The following is a 25,015-nucleotide window of genomic DNA, read 5'->3' as shown; positions in this document are numbered from 1 at the left end:
TACACTGTCGCTAATGGCCAAGTTATAAATAAATAAACCAACTAATTCATAATTAAATTTGCTGTCAACTATTTTGATCATTGTTTTTTATTCACGTCTAAATGCACTACCAGAATGCTTATCTGTAAATACCCAAACAGCCTGAATGGTTACATAAACTGTCCACAGTCCAGTTTCAAACTTGCAGGTTGATGTCTCATTACTGGGCTATCAACAGCTTTTAATTCTTAAGCACTGAAATTGCTAGACTGTATTAATAAAATTGTTTTAGATAATGCAGTGTTTCGTAAATAGGAGGTCAGTCTTCAGTCGACAATCTTCCAACTGATAGCCCAAAGCTCTACCTACTACCTACAGGACCTTTGGTAATGACCACAAGAATAAAAGTACAAGCAGCATGCAGCAGTTTCTAATTTTTTTCATACAGCTAATTTCATTGTTCTGTTTAATTTGTGGCATGGCCTCCTTATTCATTGAAAGTTAAGATCGACTAAAGCTGGAAGCTTCTCTGTGCCCATATAAATATAGTTTTGTTGCCTAACCCTGCACCCATCTCAGAACGGTAAGATTCAATCCATGTTTTGAATCCGTTAAAGAGGCGGCAAGGTGGCTCGGTGGGTAGCACTGTCACCGCACAGCAAGAGGATCCTGGGTTCGATTCCCAAGTAGAGTGGCCTGGGTCCTTTCTGGAGTTTGGAGTTTGCATGTTCTCCCCATGTCTGCGTGGGTTTCCTTCGGGAGCTCCGGTTTCCTCCCACAGTCCACAGACATTCAAGTAAGGCGAATTGGCAATACTAAATTGTCCATGACTGTGTTTGACATTACAAGAGATGAATCGATGAATCTTGTGTAATCAGTAAACTACCTGTTCTGTAAAATCCTAATAAAATAAAAATACACCGACAAGGCATAACATTATGACCACTGACAGTGGAGTGAGTAACACTGATTATCTCTTCATCATGGCACCTGTTAGTGGGTGGGATATATTAGGCAGCAAGTGAACATTTTATCCTCAAAGTTGATGTGTTAGAAGCAGGAAAATGGACAAGCGTAAGGATTTGAGTGAGTTTGACAAGGGCCAAATTGTGATGGCTAGATGACTGGGTCAGAGCATCTCCAAAACTTCAGCTCTTGTGGGGTGTTCCCAGTCTGCAGTGGTCAGTATCTATCGAAAGTGGTATAAAGAAGGAACAGTGGTAAACCGGCGACAGGGTCATGGGCGGCCAAGGCTCACTGATGCACGTGGGGAGCGAAGGCTGGCCCGTGTGGTCCGATTTAACAGACGAGCTGCTGTAGCTTCAACTGCTGAAGAAGTTAATGCTGGTTCTGATAGAAAGGTGTCAGAATACACAGTGCATCACAGTTTGTTGAGTATAGGGCTGCATAGCCGCAGACCAGTCAGTTAGGAAGGTGGTCATAATGTTATGCTTGATCTGCTACAACTTTGCTGCTGGATCAATGCATCGAAATCAGCACTTTAATGCTTGATGAAAGTTAGTTTATAATTTTATGGACAAACAAAAAGTACAAGCAAAGGCTTTTTTCTTGACCAACAAAGCTTGCTTGGCTGTGAATCATTCACACAGCACACATTTGTTTCCTTTGTCAGGAATAGGACACATCCTACTGTAAGAAGACCAAGGGGCAGACCCAGGTCCTCTTGGTAGGATGACATCTTACATCCTGAGCCTGGTTAAGGGCTGGCTTGCAGTCATGGTTCCAAGTCATCTCATAGCTGTTTGTCTTGTAGTGTAGGGTTGAGGTCAGAGCTGTACACAGGTGATGGAAGTTCCCCCACACCAAACTTATCAGACCATGTCTTTATGCACCTTGCTTTTTGCAGTTGGAAGCATCTGATTGGTTTTACATAATTGATTTTACTGCACTTAGCAGTAGGTTTGACTGGGGTGTCTACATACTTTTGGTTGTAGTGTATAAACAGATGGGGTAGCAGAATATAATTAGTGTATGATGAAGATAACATTTCTCACCAGTAGCGTGTTGGCTTTTGTTTGAGCTGCTGTGTAGATAAAAGAGGAGAAAGAGGAAATGTAATTTACATATGAGCACAACATTCTCGGCATGTGGTTCACAGATTTTCACCTCACGGTCTCGGTCCACTGCTCTCTTTCTCTAGCTTCATGCTTTCTTGCTCTGTCTTTTTGTTTTCACATGCAAAAATTTGAGGTTAAATGATTTATTTTTTCTTAGGAATTGACTCCAGCTGCATTTCCCTGCACTGTATGGAAATTAGCTCTTGGCACCAAATTTGGGGAGGCTTTATTTTCCTGTGCACCCTTGTTTTCCACTTCTTTAAACTTTATATTATATGCTATTTATTTGTATTTATTTATTAGGATTTTAATGTCATGTTTTATACCCTTTGGTTACATTCATGACAGAAACGGTAGTTACTCATTACATGGACACTTTTGTATCTCCAATAAATCTGACTGCATGTATTTGGACTGTGGGAGGAAACCAGAGTTCCCAGAGGAAACCCACGCAGACAAGGGGGGAACATGCAAACTCCACACAGAAAGGACCCGGACCGCCCCACCTGGGGATCGAACCCAGGACTTTCTTGCTGTGAGGCGACAGTGCTACCCACTGAGCCACCGGGCTGTGTCTGATCCACTCATACCAGCACAGCACACACTAACACACCTCCACCATGTTAGTGTCACTGCAGTGCTGAGAATGATCCACCACCTGGTACTGTGGTGGTCCTGACCATTGAAGAACAGGGTAAAAGCAGGCTAAAAAAGTATGTAGAGAAACAGATGGACTACAGTCAGTAATAGTAGAACTACAAAGTGCTTCTATATGGTAAGTGAAGCTGATAAAATGGACAGTGAGTGTAGAAACAAGGAGGTGGTTTTAATGTTATGGCTGATCGGTGGATATATTTTTCTCCCATTTTTCCCCCAATTTAGTGTAGTCAATTTGTCTTCCGCTGATGGGGATCCCCGATTTTTTGCAGATTTTTTGCACATCATGGTGTATTCTTGCTTGATACACATGTCTATGAAGCCTTGCTGTTGTAGTGGGTTTTTTTTCTCTTTTTTTCCAATTTATTCTCTCAATTTTCTCCCCTAATCTAATTGTATTCAATTACCCCGATTGCGTTATGCTTCATTTCTACCGATACAACCCTCCACTGCTGACTGAGGAGCTTCACAACTGACACACGCCCCCTCCGACACGTGAGCAGTACCGACTGCATCTTTTCACCTGCATGAGGCGAGTCCATATGCGGATCAGCCTTGTGTACGGAGAGCCACACCCTGATCAGCATTATTCCCCAACTCTGCACAGGCACCATCAATCAGCCAGCAAAGGTCATAATTGTACCAGTTATGAGGGACCCTGATCCGGCTTATTCCACTTTGTGAACAAGAGCTAATCGTCGTTCATGTAGCCAACCAGCCCAGCCGGATGACAGAGCTGAGATTTGATACGATGTAGTCGAAATCCCAGCTCTGGTGTGCTAGCGTATTTTACCGCTGCACCACCTAAACGGCTGCTGTTGTAGTGTTTGCAGAATAAGGCCTGGCATTGTTATTGTCTTCGTCTTGAACTTTCCAGGAAAAGATGCTGCTTTGATGGCAGCATTTTTCTCACTCTATTTTTAGCATATAGTTTTATTTGTTGTTTTTTATTGTTTTGTGTGGGTAATAGCACACTACTCAGCTGCAGTATAAATCCTAAAGTTTGTTTTTTAATCAATATACAGTTGCAATGGAAACGATTCTGCATGCCACTCCTTAAAGGTATTATAGTTATATCAAGTCAAATTTATATGTATAGCGCTTTTCACAATAAACATAGTCTCAAAGTAACTTTACAGAATCTAGAACCAAAAACAAAAAAAACCCTGTTAGGCAAGCCAAGGGCAACAGTGACAAGGAAAAATTCCTGTTAGAACATCAAGAGATCTTTAAGAAATCTTGGTGCTCAGATTTTATACTCCAGTGTCATTTGCTGAGTCTGAGGGACTAAAAACCTCAATGTGCACAGGAAGAATCTCATCACACACAGACAGTCAGGGAGTAAGCTCCCAGTTTATTGTATGAAGCAGGGAGTTTAAATAGTTGGCTAAAGCAGGTGCACGTGAGAATGTCAGCCTACGTCCAAGCTAAGTGGGAGTTATTTACAAGCATGGCCCAAAATCAAGTTAATGGTTAGGGGTGTTGGGTTGTTATCCCGGATCCGTATTGAGTCCGATATTGACGTCATATACAGATCGGATATCTGACGGACGGGCCGAACTACTTACCGATCCAAATTTTCCAGTTCGCATCTTGTGCTAGACTTAACCTAGTGGTTAAGATACTGGACTAGTAACCAGAAGGTTGCTGGTTCAAGCCCCACCACTGCCAGGTTGCTGCTGTTGGGCCCTTGAGCAAGGCCCTTAACCCTCAATTGCTCAGACTGTATACTGAAACCGTAATGTAGCGTCTGCTAAATGCAGAAAATGTAAATGTAAATAATTGTAGAACTACAAAGTGCTTCTCTATGGTAAGTGGAACTGATAAAATGGGCAGTGAGTGTAGAAACAAGGAGGTGGTTTTAATGTTATGGCAGCTGTAGCCTAGTGGTTAGGGTACTGGTCCAGTAATCAGAAGGTTGCCGGTTCAAGCCTCACCACTGCTGCCACTGTTGGGCCCTTGAGCAAGGCCCTTAACCCTCATTTGCTTAGATGGTATACTGTCACAGTACTGTAAGTCGCTTTGGATAAAGGCGTCTGCTAAATGCAGAAAATGTAAATGTAAATGATCCAAGTTCCATTACACATCTTACCATGAACCCTAACACCTTCAGTCAGTAACAGGAAAAAATAACATTAGCTGCTTATTTTACTAAAATGTCTTTTGTATGGAAATATTTTAGTCTGGAAATGCAGAAAAGCAAAACAATCTACTTGCAATGTGTGCAAAGCTAGCGTGTCAAGGGGTGAAAGTAAGGTTTCGTCGTATAACACGACTAATTTATTTAAGCACCTGCAGAAGTTTCACATTCAGGCTAGCGGGACAGGAAAACACCACGAGGCAGCACGACTCTTGCTGATACTTTCGAAAAACGTGCTAAACTTCCAGCAGACAACCCGAAGGCTAATAATAATATTAAAGTATCGGTATCAGTATCGGCAGTTGTGTATCGGAATCGGATCAGAACTGAAAAACTGGATCAGCCCATCACTAGTTGTTACCATTCGGGGGGGGAATAAAATCTGTTGAAACAGGTGCTGTGGTTAGCTATAACTGAAATGAACACCTCTGTTGTAACATAGAGGTCAGAAAAGAAGGACACGTTACCAAAAGTTTATAGACACTTTGATATTTTATCCAACAATTCCCTTATAGAATTGATCTAAAAATATAAAGCACGGTCTCAGTAAACAGAGAAGTTTTGGGTTTAAATAAATAAAGTGGCTCAGTGTGTCTTTTCTGTGTGGAGTTTGCATGTTCTCCCTGTGTCTGCGTGGGTTTCCTCCGGACGCTCCGGTTTCCTCCTACAGTCCAAAAACATGCAAGTGAGGTGAATTGAAGATACTAAATTGTCCATGACTGTGTTTGACATTAAACTGGTGAACTGATGAATCTTGTGTAACGAGTAACTACCGTTTCTGTCATGAATGTAACCAAAGTGTGTAAAACATGACATTAAAATCCTAATAAATAAATAAAAACATCTAGTACTCTTGACAAATGTTCATGTGCACTGTTATTTAACCCCCAGTCTCAGTATTTGGTGGAACATCCTTTTGCCTTGACAGTTTCGGTTAGTGCTAACGAGCTTCTAACACCTCTTTTGTGGAATCGTCACCCATTCTGTTAGTTCAAAAGCTTTCATTTAAATGAGGGTTGAAGACTTTCAAGTTGCAATTGCTTTCTTTTAAGATTTGCTATGGGATTAAAATCTGAAGACTAAGAAGGCCCTGCCAGGATATTTCAGGACTGATGCTTAACCAAGCTCTGATTGACTTGGAATTGTGCTTGGAATAATTCCCTTACTGGAAAGTCTAATTGTCACCACTGTTTAATTTCATCATAGCAGGCATAATAACATTCCTCCTCAAAATGCCTTGGTATTTCTGTGAATTCATGATGCCAGTCAGACTGTCAAGATATGCCAGTTCCCACAGCAGAAAAACATCCCCATATCATCACTAAACCACCTCTATGCTTTTTCTCCCCCTTTAGCGCATCCAATTATTCAATTTTCATCGTGCTTCCTCTCTGTCTATGCCGAACCCTGCCCTGACAGAGGAGATTGAAGCTAACCCATATCCCCTCCGAAACATGAGCAGCAGCCAGATGCATCTTTGCCACCCACACATTGATGAGTTTGGCGCGAGTTTGGCGTTTGGAGACACACCCTAAGGGCACTCTTCCTCATCTCTTGTGCAGGCACCTCTAATCAGCCGGCAGAGAATATAATCGCATTCTGACAGAGAGAGACCCACATCCGGTTCTTTGTCCCACCCCCCCATATGAGCAACCGGCCAATGGTTGCTCATACAGCCACTCAGCTTCGAACCAGTGAAGCAAAGCTGGATTCGATACCACGTACTCAGAATCCAGCTCTGGTTGCAGCGCGTCTTTTTACTGCTGCGCCACCAGAGGGGCCACCGCTATGCTTTATTGTAGGGATAAGGGCGGCACGGTGGGGTCCTATTGCACTTGGGGAAGGGCGTTTCCGCTGGCGACATGATCATCTGCTGGCCATCGACCAGGCCAAGTGCCATAGACCACCACGGTGTGATGTAGGGCTGCAACTATTGATTATTTTTGTAATCGAGTATTCTATTGATTATTTTTGTAATCAAGTATTCTATCGATTATTCCAACGATTAATATGCCTCTTATATGCCTCCTATCAAGTAATCGGATAAGAAATATTTTTGCTTTAATAAAGAGCAAAAATAAATACATTTCAGATTAAATAAAACATGTTTCTTAAAACTGTAAATTTTTGTTCCTTGCATACAGGACAGTTTAAAGAGAACATTTTTGAACTGCAAAAACAAATACATCAAAAATAAATCAAACTACTTTTAAAATGTAAACAGGCAACCTAAAACTAAGTCATAAATAATAATAAACAATAAAACATAAACATTGTCTCTAATTTGTGCAGCTTTCAGAACTAAAAGCTACAGCTCACACAGAACATAAACCTTAATCATTTCAGCCCTAGTGTGATGTCACATTTGTAAGAGCTGGTGAACATCCCAAACCCAAGCCGAGAACTCAAGCAGGCCTCCTAGGCACAGCACATGACTGGCAACTGAGGGTGGACCTGGGCAAGCAACTTAAATTCCCAGAGAACATCATCAAAACCACTCTTAGGCCAGATATTGTGCTGGTTTTGGATATGTAAAAGCAGGTGGTCATACTGGAGCTGACAGTACCTTGGGAAGAACGAATGGAGGGGGCCAACGAAAGGAAGAGAGGCAAATACATGGAGCCTGGTGGAACATGGTGGGGGAGTGCTGCAGAAGGGATGGAGGGCACGGTCCTTCCCATTGAAGTAGGGGCGAGGGGCTTTGCATGCAGGTCACTTTGCAAAGCTTATAGCGTCCTGGGCAGCACTGGCACACAGAAAAGGAAAGCCATCAGACAAGCTTCCGAAGCAGCAGAGAAAGCTTCAAGATGGTTGTGGATTAGGAGGGACAAACCGTGGGCTATTGCTACTTGGACACAGGCTGGGAACTGATCACTCCCGGTCGGGTCGCCTGGGTGAGAGTGTCTGTAGTTGAAAGACCCGAAACACCCTATGACTCCAGGTACTATCGCTGATGATGTGTCCATGTGCATCACTAAATGTATCATGCAAAAAAAATACTGTGGGGATAAGGGCGGCACGGTGGCTCAGTGGGTAGCACTGTCACCTCACAGCAAAAAGGTTCGATTCCCGGGTGGAGCGGTCCGGGTCCTTCTGTGTGGAGTTTGCATGATCTCCCCGTGGGTTTACTCCCACAGTCCAAAGACATGCAAGTGAGGTGAATTGGAGATACAAAATTGTCCAAGATTGTGTTTGACATTAAAAATTGAGAACTGATGAATCTTGTATAACGAGTAACTACCGTTTCTGTTATGAATGTAACCAAAGTGTATAAAAAAACATGATGTTAAAATCCTAATAAATAAATAATAATACTCTGGGGATCATATTTTTCTGGTCATTAGCCTCACCTTTCCTGCACCAGACAAACCACTGATCCATTTGGCCGTACAGTTCCAGTTTACATTCGTCACTCCCTGGAACTGTGTCCCAGAACTCTGCAGTCCTATTCAACTTCCTTCTGGCGTATTCTAGATCACCCTCTCTGTGCATCTTGGTCAAGATTGATGTCCTTGGCTGTTAGGTGATTATCTTGTGGCTGCTACTGGCACATTTGTCACTGCCTTTATCTGGTCATACAGTAAGTTTTTTTGCAATAACTGGGGGGAACAGAGATTTTTCTTCACTGTCCTGATGAGATTAGAAGCTAAGCCTCTGGATTACATTTTGGGCTTTCACCAAGGGCCATCCAGGTTTGCTGCTCCAACTTAATTTTGGAACTTTTTAGAATTGTTCAGTGTGTAAAATTTGCTTAATTTCACAGACCTCGTATTTTAAAAATCACAGATTTGTAAATAGGAGTGCCACGTTGCATGGCAGTCATTACATTACACTCATAAATTGAATCATAGAATAAATAGAGCTACAATACACAGCACAGTGTACCTTACTGGTTGAATGAATGTAAACCCAAAACATCCAGCAACTTTGTGAGGCTCCATCTCGAATGCTAAAATACTCGTCCGTGTTTTGACACTTCCCCCCTCTCCGTCCACAGAATTGGTCGGGAGTTTTCCAAACTCAGTTACTTGAGTCGTATTATTAGCTGCTTTAGACTTCGACATCTGGGACATTTTGACTAAGCGATTACTAACTAAATTGCCGTAGAATTGTTAGGACCACCTCATAGTGCAAATGATTTTTTTTTTCCCCAATTTTTCCTCCCAATCTAGTCGTATTCAATTACCCGATTGCATTATGCTTCCTCTCTATTGATGCTGATCCCTACTGCTGATTGAGGAGAGCGAGACTGTCACACGCACCCTCCGACACGTGTGCAGTAGCCGACTGCATCTTTTCACCTTCACGAGGCGAGTTCATATGCGGATCAGCTTTGTGTATGAAGAGACACACCCTGATCAAGGCATTTTCCCCTCGACTCTGTGCAGGCGCCAGCAATCAGCCAGCAGAGGTCGTAATTGCATCAGTTATAAGGTCCTTCTTCGGCTTCCCACCCTGTATAAACAACAAGCCAATCATTGTTCATGTAGGCATCCAGCCCAGCCGGATGGCAGAGCTGAGTTTTGAACCGACGACTCATAGTGCAAGATTTAAGGCACTTAAATGCTATGCGAATGAAAAACGTTAAATCACTAAACACAAACCTTACATTTTTAATTTAACAGCAAATTGCATATTACAGGGTAAAAGGCTCATTTCACGGTCAATTAGATAAAGACTTAGTTATAACTTTTGCCCTTTCAGTGCAATGTAATGATCTACTCTCAGATTTTGTGAGCAACTCCTTAGTTCAGCTCCCACCACGGTTCCAACGCACCCTGAACACTTAAATCTCTAGTTGGTCTTTATACACCGATCAGCCATAACATTAAAACCACCTCCTTGTTTCTACACACACTGTCCATTTTATCAGATCCACTTACCATATAGAAGATGGACTGTGGTCCATCTGTTTCTCTGCATACTTTGTTAGCCCCATTTTACCTGCTCTGTGGTGGTCCTGTGGGGGTCCTGACCATTGAAGAACAGTGTAAAAAGCAGGCTAAAAAGTATGTAGAGAAACAGATCAGTACACTACAGTCAGTAATTGTAGAACTACAGAGTGCTTCTATATGGTAAGTGGAGCTGATAAAATGGACAGTGAGTGTAGAAACCAGGAGGCGGTTTTAATGTTATGGTTGATCGATGTATAACACATCCTAGCTAAAGCTAATGAAGGGTGGTTGTTGAGTTCCCAATGGGTTAATTATATTGGAACTGAACTTTAGGTCATACAGAATCAGCAATATTACATAGGGATTGAATGATTATGACATTACAGTTTTAACAAAATATCCTGCTAATATCAAATACTACCTCATTAATTTTTTTGTTCATTTGCTGTATTGATAAACTGATAAAGACTTCTGCAGAATAGTTCAAGTTATGAGTTAAAAATCCTTATTTTTTGACGGCCTGAATATTTCCAATTGCAGCTGCAGTTGGATTAAATTCACATTGCCGTCGGCTGTGTCATCTCATTAGAGAACAGCAGAGACACACAGCCGTCTTTACTATACCTATCAAGTCTCACTCATTAGGGACGGATCTCACACTACACCTTTCAAAGAGGCGTGTTTGGTGACAGCTTTGCTACGCCACTCGGTGTCTGGCAGCTAGCTTTCAAAATATGTTGATTGGTTCCGCTCATTAGTTTTATACCACTAGAGTTAATGATTTACATGGGCTTTGGGCATAAAAGATCAGGTGTCAAATGTTACACCTTAACCTTAACTCTTCTTGAAATCCACAAAGTTGAATCAGTTCATCTGGACACAGGTTTGTTGTAGCGATACGTTTCGTCACTCATCCAAGTGACTTCTTCAGTCTAAGCTGGTGGTGAATAATTCCAACCTTATATGCTGACGATTTGCATAAAGACCGATCACCGCCCATTAAATAACAATAAAACCGGTGATCAGGTCCATATGCAAATCACAATAACCATTAATTACAATGGCCATGTGTGCCTTTCACACATGATTGGGGTATAGCTCCTGTTACGACGTTGTAAGAGATGAGAGAGATGTACTCTCAGGCCCCCTCCTCGGTTCAGGGATGGTCGTTCCCTCTTCACATAGATGGCCTCTTTGACTCACCGTTCAAACCAGCGTTCCTCCTTGTCAAGGATCTGCACATCGTCATCATTAAATGATGCCCTCTTGAAAGGCTTTCCTAAAAATTTTGCAGAGTGTTTGTGGAAATTTGTGCAGTGAAGTCAGGCATTGATGTTGTTTAATCCCAAAGGTGTTCGCTGGGGTTGATGGGGGCTCTGTGCAGGCCTCACCAAACTTAATTCACCTTGTCTTTATAGACCTTGCTTTGTGCACATACTGTAGGTAACGACCATGGAGTAACGGGAAAAGCCTTTCTTAAATGGAAGCATTGTATTTGCATTTACATTCAAAGCATTTAGCAGACGCTTTGATCAGACTTGCTCAGGGAGCCAACAGTGGTGGTGGGGCTTAAACTGGCAACCTTCTGATTAATAGTCCAGTACCTTAACCACTGAGCTACTACTGCCCGGTCCTATTTATTATATTTGAACACTTACTCATGCCCCTAACTAGGGCTGGGCGGTATGACAAAAACTTTGTATCACTGTATTTCTTAAGATACTGACGGTTTCACAGTATATCAGCATGGTATGTTTTATTTTTTGTATGACTGGGACTTTTTACATATCTGTGGCTTATTTAACTGTTATAAGTACATAGAATATACAACGTTTTAATTTCACCATGTATATAATGAAGGTGTATATAATGAAGTGACTTACAGTACTGTGGCAGAACCAAAGACCTTTCGAATACTAGTCCAGTACCTTAACCACTATGCTAACTGTATTTCCTGTGGCCGAGGCCCTGCGATGGATTTGCGTTCTGATCGGGGTGTGTTACAGCTTTGCACCTAGTGATTCCACAGAAACCAGTCATACCACGACCCTGATCAGGATAAAACAAGGGGTGAAAAAAGGAAACATTAAATATTATGTGGAATCCACGCTCTTGTACAGTGATGTGCAGGAACAAAAAGCTCTTTATGCAGAGACTGAGGTCGTGGTGGGGTCAAATCCAACAGCATAGTATATCTAATGCTAAGGTGAAGACTGAGATGCTTCTATTATGCATCAGATTGAGTTATTAAGTGTGTGTGTGCAAGTGTGTACATTTGTGTAGCTGGAAGCTGGAGTTCCTGTGTGCGTCTCCGTGGTGATGAGTCTCTCTTCCTGGCTTCCACAGCGACTCAGCTAGCGCACTCCTGTAGGCAGTGTGTGTGTGTGTGTGTGTGTGTGTGTGTGTGTGTGTGTGTAAAAGACTTGACTGAATGGAATTGAAAGCACGGACGGCGAGAAAAGACAAATATCGAAATCGAGGAACAATTCATCAGCGGTGGGTGTGAGAAGCAGGCCACATAGATCATGGTGGATTGGGGGAAAGAGTTATGTGATTGGTTATTGATTATAGATCTGTTCCGTACAGACGGAATGTGTGCCAAACACACTTAGGGTTCATTCACATTAGAAGCGGCAGAACCGCGAACCTTGGCGCAATTTGCCCATTTGCTCACCGTTTGGAATGAGTGGTGCGGTAAAACATCATCAAAGTGACCTCCTGTTTCACTTTTAAACTTGTGTTATAGCTCAGGGTGCTAAGAAATTGTGAAAATCAGCTTTTCTGAGTGTCTAAAATGCTTATCAGGATAAACACCACTATCAGAATAGAATCTGTCCATTCATCCATCCATTTATCTGTCTGTCTGTCTGTCTGTCTATCTGTCCATCCGTCCATCTACAGTCATGCCGGAAAGTCTGCACACCCCTTTCACCTTCTCCACGTTTTATTACATTACAGACTCATTCTATAATAGATTTCTTTTTTTGCCTCAGACATCTACACACAATCACCAATAATTACGAAGTAAAAACAGGGTTTAGAAAATATGCTATTTTATTTTACTGACAAAAATGGTTTATTTAGGAGTTACACATCTGTACACACCCTTATCCTAATACTTGGTTGATGCACCTTTGGCAGCAATTACAGCTTCAAGGCAACTTGGGAAAGAAGCTACGAGCTTGGCACATTTGTTTCTGGACATTTTGCCCATTCCTCTTGGCATATCCTTGAAAGCTCCGTCAGGTTGGATAAGGGAGCGTCGGTACACAGTCATTTTCAGCTCCTTCCACAGATGTTTGATTGAATTCACATCTGGGCTCTGGCTGGTCCACTCATGGACATTCACAGACTTTCTCTGAAGCCACTCCTTCTCTTGGCTGTGTGCTTTGAGTCGTTGTCATAATAGAAGGTAAACCTTCGCCCCAGTCTGAGGTCCAGAGCGCTCTGGAGCAGGTTTTCTTCAAGGATCTCGGTGTACTTAGCTGCATTCATCTTTCCCTCTATCAGGACTAGTCACCCCGGTCCCGCTGCTGAAAAACATCCCCACATCATGATGCTGCCACCACAATGCTTCACTGTAGAAATGGCATTAGCCAGGTGATGAGCGGTGCCTGGATTCCTCCAGACGTGATGCTTGGTATTCAGGCCAAAAAGTTAAATTTTGCTTTCATCAGACCAGAGAATCTTGTTTCTCATGGTTTGAGAGTCTTCTAGGCCAAGCGGGCTGTCATGTGCCTTTACTAAGGAATGGCTTCTATCTGGCCACTCTACCATAAAGTCGTGATTTGTGGACTGCTGCCTGGCTGGTTGATCTTCTAATCTTCTGGTTCTCCCATCTCCACAAGGATACGCTGGAGCTCTGTCAGAGAGACCCTCGGGTTCCTGCTCACCTCCCTGGCCAAGGCCCGTCTTCCCCGATCGCTCAGTTTGGTCGGGCGGACAGGTCTAGGAACATATTTGGTGGTTTCAAACTTCCATTTATGAATGATGGTGGTCACTGTGCTCTTTGGGACCAGATTTTTTCTGTACCCTTCTTCAGATCTATGTCTTGACACAATCCTGCTTTTGAGGTCTGCAGATAATTCCTTTGACCCCATAGCTTGGAGTTTGCTCTGATATGCACTGTCAACTGTGGGACCTTATATAGGAAGGTGTTGGCAATCCCCAATCATGACCCAACCAATTAAATTTTAGAAACATCTCAAGTAGTATCAGTGAAAACAAAATGCACCTCATCTCACTTTTGGGTGTCATATCAAAGGGTGTTCACACTTGTGTACATGAGTCTGTAATGTAATAAAGCATGGAGACGGTGAAAGGGGTGTGCAGACTTTCCGGCTTGACTATCCGTCTGTCCGTCCGTCCGTCCGTCCGTCCGTCCGTCCATCCATCCATCCATCCATCCATCCATCCATCCATCCATCCATCCATCTATCTATCTATCTATCTATCTATCTATCTATCTATCTATCTATCTACATTAAATGTTGTTCGTACTGCCTGAGTAGCTTTTACAGCATCATATCAAACAGTTCGTCTCATTGGAGACGCTTTGAAAAGGTTGGCAGCAAACTGGGTCAAAGTTCAATCAGGTCAACTTTAAGCGCCGCTGCAAGAGCAAATATCTTGAGCCTAACGCAGCAAAACTGCCCGGTGCGTGTCGCTTAGGGACACTCCATAGGAAACAACATCACAGTCAGCCCAAAAGCGGTTTTGCAGCTTTTCATGTGAATGCGCTCTTAGTGTATGGGTCCTACAGGGGTCAGCACCTTTCTGTTCCACTTTACCGAGATCCACCCAAAGTGACACTAAAAGAGATTTATGGCTTCACAGTTCCACCGACCGCCTATTAAACAGCTCAGTGTGTCACTGCAGAAGCAAGAAGCCAATTCTGTAATTATCTTTAAGTGCAAGGTTAGGATTGGAAAAGCATTTTTGGAAGCTGTTCCTGTTGGAGATTTTTATGAGAGCTGTTTTCGGAAGTGGTGCAGCGCTTCCTGCTTCATCTTTATCATATCATTTCAAAAGTTACAGCCTTTGCTTCTAGTCTTGAGGGTTGTAAAGTGGAATCCAAGCAAACATCCCGGGGTGGATCTGTAACCGATTAAAATGTTCAACAGGACTTTGATTTACATTTTCATAAAACACTTTAACCTGGTGTGGGAAAAAAATGTTAATTTATACTAGAAGTGTTATTGAACCTTGGAACGTGTAGATATATTCAGGGCATGATTGCCAGTAGTCATATTCCAATATTACAAGAATACTGCTACAATGGAATGTTAGTGGATGTGTATGTGGTGTATGTGACAAAAAGTGCCCAGTTCTAGCTGGTTCAGACCAGTTTCTATGTTCTAGCTTGGAAATCTCTGTTAACAGTGGAATCTTCCACTGTTCTACAAGGTCACTGATGGGAGTATAAAGGGTGATTATTTTCTTTCTGTCTTATCACATTCACTGAGTCTCTATGTGTGACTTTGTCAGTGCGATCGTTCTCTGCAGACTAGAATAAAACTTTGTTCTACTTACAATCCAGTCTTTAAGGTATTTCATTATAGGTTTTAATGCCACACTGGTCAGGGCCGCTGGTCCAGTTTCCAGAAAGAAACAGTGGGCTCCAATCCATGGGGTGTCTGCCTCCTTTCTGTAGACATAGCCAAACATGGCTAGTCTGTAGATACCTGGCCAGCAAACAGCACCGCTTAGATTCAAACCCTAAGCTCAACAGTGGTGGGCTAGCATAATAGACCACTGTGCCACCCTAGGGTCACAATATTTTTGTATTGAGCTGCATTCAGTAGTCCCTCATAGAATGTTGCTTCTACCACTATGTTTCACTGCAGAGTTGGTATTAGCCGGGTGATGAGTAGTGCCCTAAAATTAGTGTATTAATAATACTAAATGCTAATTGCGCTCTTCTCAGTGTATTATGCATCATGTTTCATGATGGGAACTAAGGTCCTACGATAAAAAGGCACTGGATTATTAATAAGGTTGCTGGTACAAGCCTCACCGCTGCCACTGTTGGGCCCTTGAGCAAGGCTCTTACCCCTCAATTGCTTAGACGATATACTGTCACAGTACTGTAAGTCGCTTTGGATAAAGGCGTCTGCTAAATGCTGAAAATGTAAAATGTAAACGTACCTAATTCACGCCCGTCTTATCTTAGACCAGCCAGCAGATGTCGCATTTGAAGCGGAAATGAGCAACCTAGTCAACATCACTCTTTCAGGTCAACCTTCCTCTCACAGGTCGACCTGCTGTCCTCAGGCACCCAGCCAGGTTGATAGCAATATCAAGATCATTTTTTTTTCTATTTTATTTATGCATTTTCTCCCAATTTCCGCTTCTGGGAGATCCCTGATTGCAGTCGAGGTGGGTATATTTCTGCTCACGCCTCCTAGACCCGCGCGCAGTCCTTAGTAGCCCTTTGTCACCTATGCACTCTGCACAGGCGCCTCTCTATCGGCCAATTAGGGTCCTTACACGTTACAGCGTTTGAAGACCCCACCCACATAGTCCGGTCACCCCACCCACATAGTCCGGTCATCCCGCCCTAGCAGAACCGTGACTGCTGCAGGTGCTAGATGGCGCCCAGCCGACCGGTGGCAACGGAGGAGTTCAGAATCTCGGAGCTGGTGTGCTAGCGGAATCTTGGGCGCCTCGAGATCATTTTTTAAGGAATAAAATATGCATGGAGAAATTTGCACAATGGAATTTTAAGAGATGCCCAACAACCTTATGGTCAGTTTTTCTTATACTTGGCCATATAGTGCAGGACTTTAGTAGCTCAGTGGTTAAGGTACTGGACCCTGAGCAAGGCCCTTCATTCTCAGTTGCCTAGATAGTATTCAGATAGTGAATGCATTTTGCTAATGAAATGAATTAAATAATTATATTTTAATAACACATTTCATTTCAAAATGACACACATTAGCTTGTAATATTATGCATTTGTATATTTTTGTTTACACCCTCCCAGCTAGTGCAGCAAAATTGATTAAATAAAGCCTAGAATGTTAATTACGAGTTAATAAAATTCATTTGTGTTCTCACCCTCCAGCCCTAGATTTTTATTTAGCTAGGTTGACAGTCTTTGTGAATATTACTGAAAATCTATTTTACTACAGTGCTTCAAAATCATTTTTAAATAAAAATCTTTAGCTTTGTGGAGTGTCCTGAGTTTAGATTTGTGATGCCACTGCCCGAAATGCATCTGCTACTTAATCGAATACAAATATTAGATTAAGGTTGAGCCAGACTTCCAGCCAAAACACTGTGTCAAATATAAACTACATTGATTGCTGTGTTTGTAAGTGCATTAAAAAAAGATCAGCTCTGTCTCATCTTTTTAGGGGACTGTAGAAGTCTTTGTAGTCATTTGGGTGCACCGCAAGTCGCAGAAGAATATACACTGATCAGCCATAACATTAAAACCATTTTATCAGCTCCACTTACCATATAGAAGCACTTTGTAGTTCTACAATTACTGACTGTAGTCCATCTGTTTCTCTGCATGCTTTTTTTAACCTGCTTTCACCCTGTTCTTCAATGGTCAGGACCCCCACAGGACCTGACCCCCACAGGAGCAGGTATTATTTAGGTGGTGGATCATTCTCAGCACTGCAGTGACACTGACATGGTGGTGGTGTGTTAGTGTGTGTTGTGCTGGTATGAGTGGATCAGACACAGCAGCGCTGCTGGAGTTTTTAAATACCATGTCCACTCACTGTCCACTCTATTAGACACTCCTACCTAGTTGGCCCACCTTGTAGATGTAAAGTCAGAGACGATCGCTCATCTATTGCTGCTGTTTGAGTTGGTCTTCATCAGTGGTCACATGACACTGTCTATAGGGTGCTGTTGGCTGGATATATTTTTGGTTGGTGGACTATTCTCAGACCATCAGGGACAGTGAGGTGTTTAAAAACTCCATCAGCGCTGCTGTGTCTGATCCACTCATACCAGCACAACACACACTAACACACCACCACCATGTCAGTGTCACTGCAGTGCTGAGAATGATCCACCACCCAAATAATACCTGCTCTGTAGTGGTCCTGGGAGAGTCCTGACCATTGAAGAACGGCATGAAAGAGGGCTAACAAAGCATGCAGAGAAACAGATGGACTACAGTCAGTAATTGTAGAACTACAAAATTCTCCTATATGGTAAGTGGAGCTGATAAAATGGACAATGTGTGTAGAAACAAGGAGGTGGTTTTAATGTTATAGCTGATCGGTGTATATTAACATGATTAGAGTTAGTGCCGGAAGGGTTTGTGAGAGGAGATCAACTCTGAGCAGACTGAGCAGATGTTAAACTCTTTTTAATTATTTATAATAGGCGACATGGTGGCTCACAGCAAGAAGGTCCTGTGTTCGATTTCCATGTGGAGCGGCCCAGCGGCTCTGTGTGGAGTTTGCATGTTCTCCCCGTGTCTGTGTGGGTTTTCTCTGGGAGCTCTGGTTTTCTCCCACATTCCAAAGACATGCAAGTGATGTGTATTGGAGATACTAAATTGTCCATGACTGTGTTTGGTATTAAACTTGAATTGATTAATTTTGTGTAACGAGTAATTACCTGTCCTGTCATGAATGTAACCAAAGTTTAAAATATTAAGTTAAAAAATAATAGTAATAGTTATGTGTAATTACTAATATTTTAATGAATGCAAAATGTCAAATCTTGATCTAACAGACCAAAGAAGCTCTACATGAGATAGTCTGAAATATTCCAGGTCCATTAATTTTGATCCCGATCCGATACCGAGTCTCAAACCGATATTGTCTAGATTAGAACTGGATAATACTGTTCACACAGTGCACACTTCATGTACATTACAGTTATTCAAATTAATCCAGTGTATATGTTTAACAACTGAATAGCGCTGCAGTGCTGTAGGAAAAAAATTGCCTGCATTCAAGCTATTGCTTAGTGTTCTTTTATTTTTACAAAATAAAAGTAAACAAACTTAGTGCAGCATTGTAGTAGTAAAGCTGGAACACTCAAAATGTTGTGACAATGGTTTGATGGACGTTTCTAGGCGAAGTGAGTGTGTTTTGACCCTTTGGGGCTTCCATAGTGCATAGAATAACGTGCTTGGCTAATGCGATGACTCTAGCTGTCCCCTATTCGGTACCGTAACAGAAGAAATTAATAAAAGTGTTTTGCTCCCGACAATTAGTGAATATACCGTGTATTTATTTCTTTATTAAGCGAGTGCATCACTACGACGCTCGGTTACATAACTAAGCCAATCCGAGTGCTCGATACTGAGATGTCGTTCAGTCTTGTAACACGTAAACTCGTAAAAGCTGTATGTTATGGTCCTGAAGTTTTCATACTCGGATTAAAAGTTATTGTTTTGTAAACCGGAGTGATCCTTGACTCACACACCATATAAACAGTAAAATTCTACAGTAATGATGAAGCTCTGCTCCTACCGCCTCGTGAAACGCTCACATTGCAGACATTACACTTCACTGTTGGACTTGTTTCACTTTCCAATTTAAAGTATTTTCACAGAACGGACATGCTGACGTAAAACGAAGGATTGGCTTAGGATCGGCATTAGTAAAGCCGATACCGATCAGTTAAAAAATGCCTTGATCGGCCCCGACATCCCTAGTTTGATAGAAAAACATACACTGGAGTGCTGTAGGGCAAATAGCTTTTGACACCAAATTTGGGGATGCTATATTTTCCTGTGCACCCTTGCCCTCTACTTCTTTAAACTTTATTATATGCTGTACTATATACACTGTATACATGTGTCTCTACCATGGTGCCTGATAGCAGCTTAATTTATTCATCTCTCTCAATTAAATGTAAAACTACTCTGTTAGAGACTTGACCCTCAGTTCAATAATTTCATTAGGGGAAGAATGAATAAAGGTATTTTAATACGATACATGTCCTATTTTATATGACCTTCCAATGACTTTGACACATTTTACAGCTCAGGATTATGTATGAATGCAAATAACTGAACTGCTTTGCCCTGGACAAAAGGGGGGGGGAGGGGGGGGGTCTGGTGTCTCTGGGAAACACTTAGTGAAGGGCAGGAACACACTGGAAAGGGCGCCAATTCATGGCAGGGCTTTAGCCACTACTCTGTTAGAGACTTGACCCTCAGTTTAATCATTTTATTAGGGGAAGAATGAATAAAGGTATTTTAATACGGTACATGACCCATTTTATATGACCTTCTAATGACTTTGACTCAACTCAACTGGAAAGGGCGCTAATTCATGGCAGGACTTTCATCATCCCCCCTCAGACACAGCCAATCATGTCTTATATAGTTGCTTGGCAAGCCAGTATTAGATTAGATTTTATTCCTGTATTGTTTAAATTGGTCATTTGTCCTTAACTGCATTTGTTCTGTAGACATACACCGATCAGCCCTAACATTAAAACCACCTCCTTGTTTCTACACTCACTGTCCATTTTATCAGCTCCACTGACCATATAGAAGCACTTTGTAGTTCTACAATTACTGACTGTAGTCCATCTGTTTCTCTGCATGCTTTGTTAGCCCCCTTTCATGCTGTTCTTCAATGATCAGGACTCTCCCAGGACCACCACAGAGCAGATATTATTTGGGTGGTGGATCATTCTCAGCACTGCAGTGACACTGACATGGTGGTGGTGTGTTAGTGTGTGTTGTGCTGGTATGAGTGGATTAGACACAGCAGCGCTGATGTAGTTTTGAAACACCTCACTGTCACTGCTGGACTGAGAATAGTCCACCAACCAAAAATATCCAGCCAACAGCGCCCCGTGGGCAGCGTCCTGTGATCACTGATGAAGGTCTAGAAGATGACCAACTCAAACAGCAGCAATAGATGAGCGATCGTCTCTGACTTTACATCTACAAGGTGGACCAACTAGGTAGGAGTGTCTAATAGAGTGGACAGTGAGTTTAAAAACTCCAGCAGCGCTGCTGTGTCTTATCCACTCATACCAGCACAACACACACTAACACACCACCACCATGTCAGTGTCACTGCAGTGCTGAGAATCATTGAAGAATCAACCATTGAAGAACAGGGTGGAAGCAGGCTAAAAAAGTATGTAGAGAAATAGATGGACTACAGTCAGTAATTGTAGAACTTCAAAGTGCTTCTATATGATAAGTAAAGCTGATAAAATAGACAGTGATTGTAGAAACAAGGAGGTGGTTTTAATGTTATGGCTGATCAGTGTATTGTACCATACCGATAGACCTCATAAAACAGACTGTTTTCCTTGTAAAGTATTTAATCCACACAAGATTTTAGGTGTGTTTTGTGTCTATTTCAGATTCAGTTAAAAGAATTTAAGCAGTTGTGAGGTCAGGGGCCTGGCTCGCAGTTGACATTCCAATTCATCCCACCAAACTTGTTAAACCGTGTCTAAACGAACAAGGCTTTGTGCACAGAATCACAGTCTGTCACTGTTGCCCAATGCAAATAGATTATTTAATAAAATGTACTTTGTATTCCTCTTAGCAATCTGCAAGGCTGAATGCTAATGGGAACTCTTGTTCTCTCATGCTCTCTTCCTCGGTTTAATGATGGTAGAAGGTGGTACTGTCCAGTCATTCATGTTGACCGATTACCTTCCCTAATTAAATTTAATTATTTAACATCACAGTGAAAATTAAGCCCCCTCTCCAAAAAAAAAAATGCAGACAGGAAAGAGAGAGGGAGCGAGAGGGCATCGAGTACAGAAACTGGGATGAATTACTGTGCAGAGTAGAGACAGATGATGATGGACGATCTTCATTTGGTCTGATTCTTTTCCGTGCTCAGCATAGTTGGAAGTACATTAAATTTGCCAGAAATATGTTAACACCACTTTTAATTATTGAGTTCTGGTGATACAGTCACATCCATACAACAGGTATGGATGGTAATAAATGAGGCAACAGTTTGGAGAAGGTCCTTTCCTGTTCCAGCATGACTGTGCCTCTGTACACAAAGTAACATCCAGTGACCTGCACAGAGCCCTGACCTCAACTTTGTTGAACACTTTCTAAATGAACTGACACATTGTTTGCAAGCCAGGTGCTAGACTTGACAAATGGGCACTAATATTGGAGACTGGACATCTTCCTTTTATCTCCCATTCCCAATTTGTTTAGAAAAATTGGGTGCATTCACATGAGAAGCGTTTTGCAATTCGCTTACCAAGAGCCTCGGCGCAAACTGCCGCTTTGTTCAGCGCTTGGCTTAAGCGGTGCTGTAAAATGTCATCAAAGTATGAAAATGAGACGAATATGCATTTGTGTGGAACCATCAAATCCAGTCTATAAGTGTCCACATACAGTATATCTATGTTTAGCTGTATCTTTCTCACTGTTTCACTTTTAAACTTGTGTTATAGCTCAGGGTGCTGAGAAATTGGGAGAATCAGCTTTTCCAATAGAGTCGAAAATGCTTATCGTTAAAAAATGCCAAATGTGGTTTAATGTATTAAAAGAACGACACAGAAACACTAAACCTCTCTTTACATTTACATTTTTAGCATTTAGCAGATGCTTTTTATCCAAAGTGACTTACAGTACTGTATATTGTTAAGCAATTGAGGGTTAAGGGCCTTGCTCAAGGGCTCAACAGTGGCAACCTGGCAATGGCGGGGCTTGAACCAGCAATCTTTTGATAATTAGTCCAGTACCTTTAACTATTAGGCTACAACTGCCCTTTTAATTATTACTGCTCATAATGAAATTTCATAATGAAAAGTCACATTAAGCTTTGTTCACGTTAAGCATTGTTCATACTGATTGAGTTGCATTTACCGCGTCATATCAAACAGTTCGTCTCATAGGAGGTGCTTTAAATAGGTCAGCAGCGAACTCAATAGAAAACAACTTCACAGTTGGCACTAAAGCAGTTTTGCCACTTTTCATGTGAATGCTCCCTCCAACAATCTCATGGTTATGTGTCCATATACTTTTTTTTTTGTAAATGCACCCTCCCATTTTCCACCCAATTTAGCGCAGTCGGTTTGTCTTCCGCTACTGAAGGATATCCGATTGCATCCGAGTAGAGCACGTCGCCGCCCACGCCTCTTTCGGCACGTGCACAGTCCTCTGCATTCTGCACAGGCGTCTCTTCCGCCAATCAGGGTCCTTACACAGCGTATGAAGATCCCACCCACCCACACATAGTCCGGTTGTACTGCCCTAGCAGATACAGTGGCCAGTTAGTATCTGCTGCAGGCACTGCCAATTATGCCCGCCAGATGGCGCCCAGCCTACCGGTGGCAACACCGAGTTTCGAAGCGAGGAGTTCAGAATCTCGGCGATGGTGTGCTAGTGGGATTATCCACTCGCTACCTGGGCGCCGCCATATACTTTTAGCTATATAGTGTATTAGGACATACACTGCCAACAAAACAAAATCAAAACTTCAAGGAGCGGTAAAAACACCCGCTGGAACCAGAGCTGGGATCTCGAATACATCGTATCCAGTGCTGCTGGAGTTTTTAAATACCGTGTCCACTCACTGTCCACTCTATTAGACGAGTTGGTCCACCTTGTAAACGTAAAGTCAGAGACGGTCGCTCATCTGTTGCTGCTGTTCGAGTTGGTCATCTTCTAGACCTTCATCAGTGGTCACAGGACGCTGGATATTTGTGGTTGGTGGACTATTCTCAGTCTAGCAGTGAGGTGTTTAAAAACTACAGCAGCGCTGCTGTGTCTGATCCACTCATACCAGCACAACACACACTAATGAGAATGATCCACCACCTAAATAATACCTGCTCTGTGGTGGTCCTGTGGGGGTTCTGACTATTGGAGAACAGTATGAAAGGGGGCTAACAAAGCATGCAGAGAAACAGATGGACTACAGTCAGTAATTGTAGAACTACAAAGTGCTTCTATATGGTAAGTGGAGCTGATAAAATGGACAGTAAGTGTAGAAACAAGGAGGTGGTTTTAATGCAATGGCTGATCGGTGTATAATCATATCACTCTGTTTCGGTTTTGAAGAGTATGCTTTATTTATTTGGGGCCAGTGATAGCTTGGTTGTTAAGGTACTGGACTAGTAAGCAGAAGGTTGCCGGTTCAAGCCCCGCCACCACCAAGTTGCCACTGTTGGGTCCCTGAGCAAGGCCCTTAACCCTCAATTGCTCATCGTGTTCCGCTCATTGTGTAAGTCGCTTTGGATAAAAGCGTCTGTTAAATGCTGAAAATGTAAATGTAAATATTTATTGAGTTATTTATTATTTTTGTGGGTTTAGGCAAGTTACTGTGATTTTGGTGTTATGCACTGTTCAGTCTGGATTGCAGGTTATTAAAACCATGGTAACCGAACGTGGTTATCATCACTGACAGCTTGTTCCTTTTAATGCTGTTATTCGCTTCTTCACAGAGAATTTTAACAGCAGTCCGTGTTCTGTTTGGAAAAGCATGGGGTTCAGCTTGAAGATGCATAATACAGTCAGGAATAATTCAAATCCTTATGAATTTCATGAGGTAAAATTCCAACTGATTTTACCTCCTCTGTGCCACGTCTGCATTGGCATTGCTAGAACGAAAAATTTTACAACAGACCCCCATTAAAGCAAAGCAGACATTAATAGAACGTATGTTAATGCACAGGGCAGCCAGGCAGTACCAGAAATAACTGTGCCTGCGCAGACAATTTGATTTGGTTGATTTGATTTGGTTTGTATTGTTTTAAAGGTGCTACAGGATTCAATGATACCGACATGGCATTCTCAGTGTAAGGGCCTCTTCTTCCTCCTCTTCACTACTGGATGATATAATGTCAGTTGTTGTATCTAATATTTCTAATAATGAAACCCCTCATTAATAACATTGGTGGCTCAGTGTTATTGACACACTGTCTTGGTTCTTTCTGTGTGGTTTGCATGTTCTCCCTGTGTTTTTTTTTTAATACAATCTCAGGGTCACTTTACAGGAGAGGAAGGACAGAAACACTGTTCGAAATTAAAAGTCTTCAGGAGAGAAACAGTAGAGCAATTACACAGAGATTGAGGTAGAGAGTTCCAAAGCTTAGAATCTATAGCACTGAAAGATCTGCCACCCATTGTGGAGAGTCTAGTGAGAGGTGTAGAGAGGAACCTGCCACCACAGGACCTTAAAGAGCGAGAGGGAATGTGCGGATGTAAGAGCTCTCCAAGATCGGGTCAGGGCCAAACAATGCAGGGCTTCAAATGTAAGGAGCAGCATTTTGTACAGTGGTACCTTGAAACTCAACGTCAATTGGTTCTAAAAGTGGCGTTAAGTTAACAAGGCGTTGAG

General features: G+C 42.3%; 1 protein-coding gene across 1 annotated transcript in view; it reads left to right on the top strand.

The window, feature by feature from the left end:
• Window positions 1–24,570, top strand: part of LOC134310347 (small conductance calcium-activated potassium channel protein 3-like) — a 132,339-nt gene extending 107,769 nt beyond the window's left edge. The window contains exon 4 of the mRNA XM_062991907.1: window positions 24,434–24,570. Within this exon, the coding sequence (XP_062847977.1) occupies window positions 24,434–24,511 (78 nt within the window). The 3' untranslated portion in view covers window positions 24,512–24,570. The remainder of the gene's footprint in view (window positions 1–24,433) is intronic.
• The last annotated feature ends 445 nt before the right edge of the window (window positions 24,571–25,015 follow it).

This window comes from Trichomycterus rosablanca, chromosome 3, assembly GCF_030014385.1.
Source record: "Trichomycterus rosablanca isolate fTriRos1 chromosome 3, fTriRos1.hap1, whole genome shotgun sequence".
NCBI classification, from domain to species: Eukaryota; Metazoa; Chordata; class Actinopteri; order Siluriformes; family Trichomycteridae; genus Trichomycterus; species Trichomycterus rosablanca.
The sequence above is the reverse complement of the archived record's forward strand: the minus strand, read 5'-3'. Positions and strand labels throughout refer to the sequence as shown.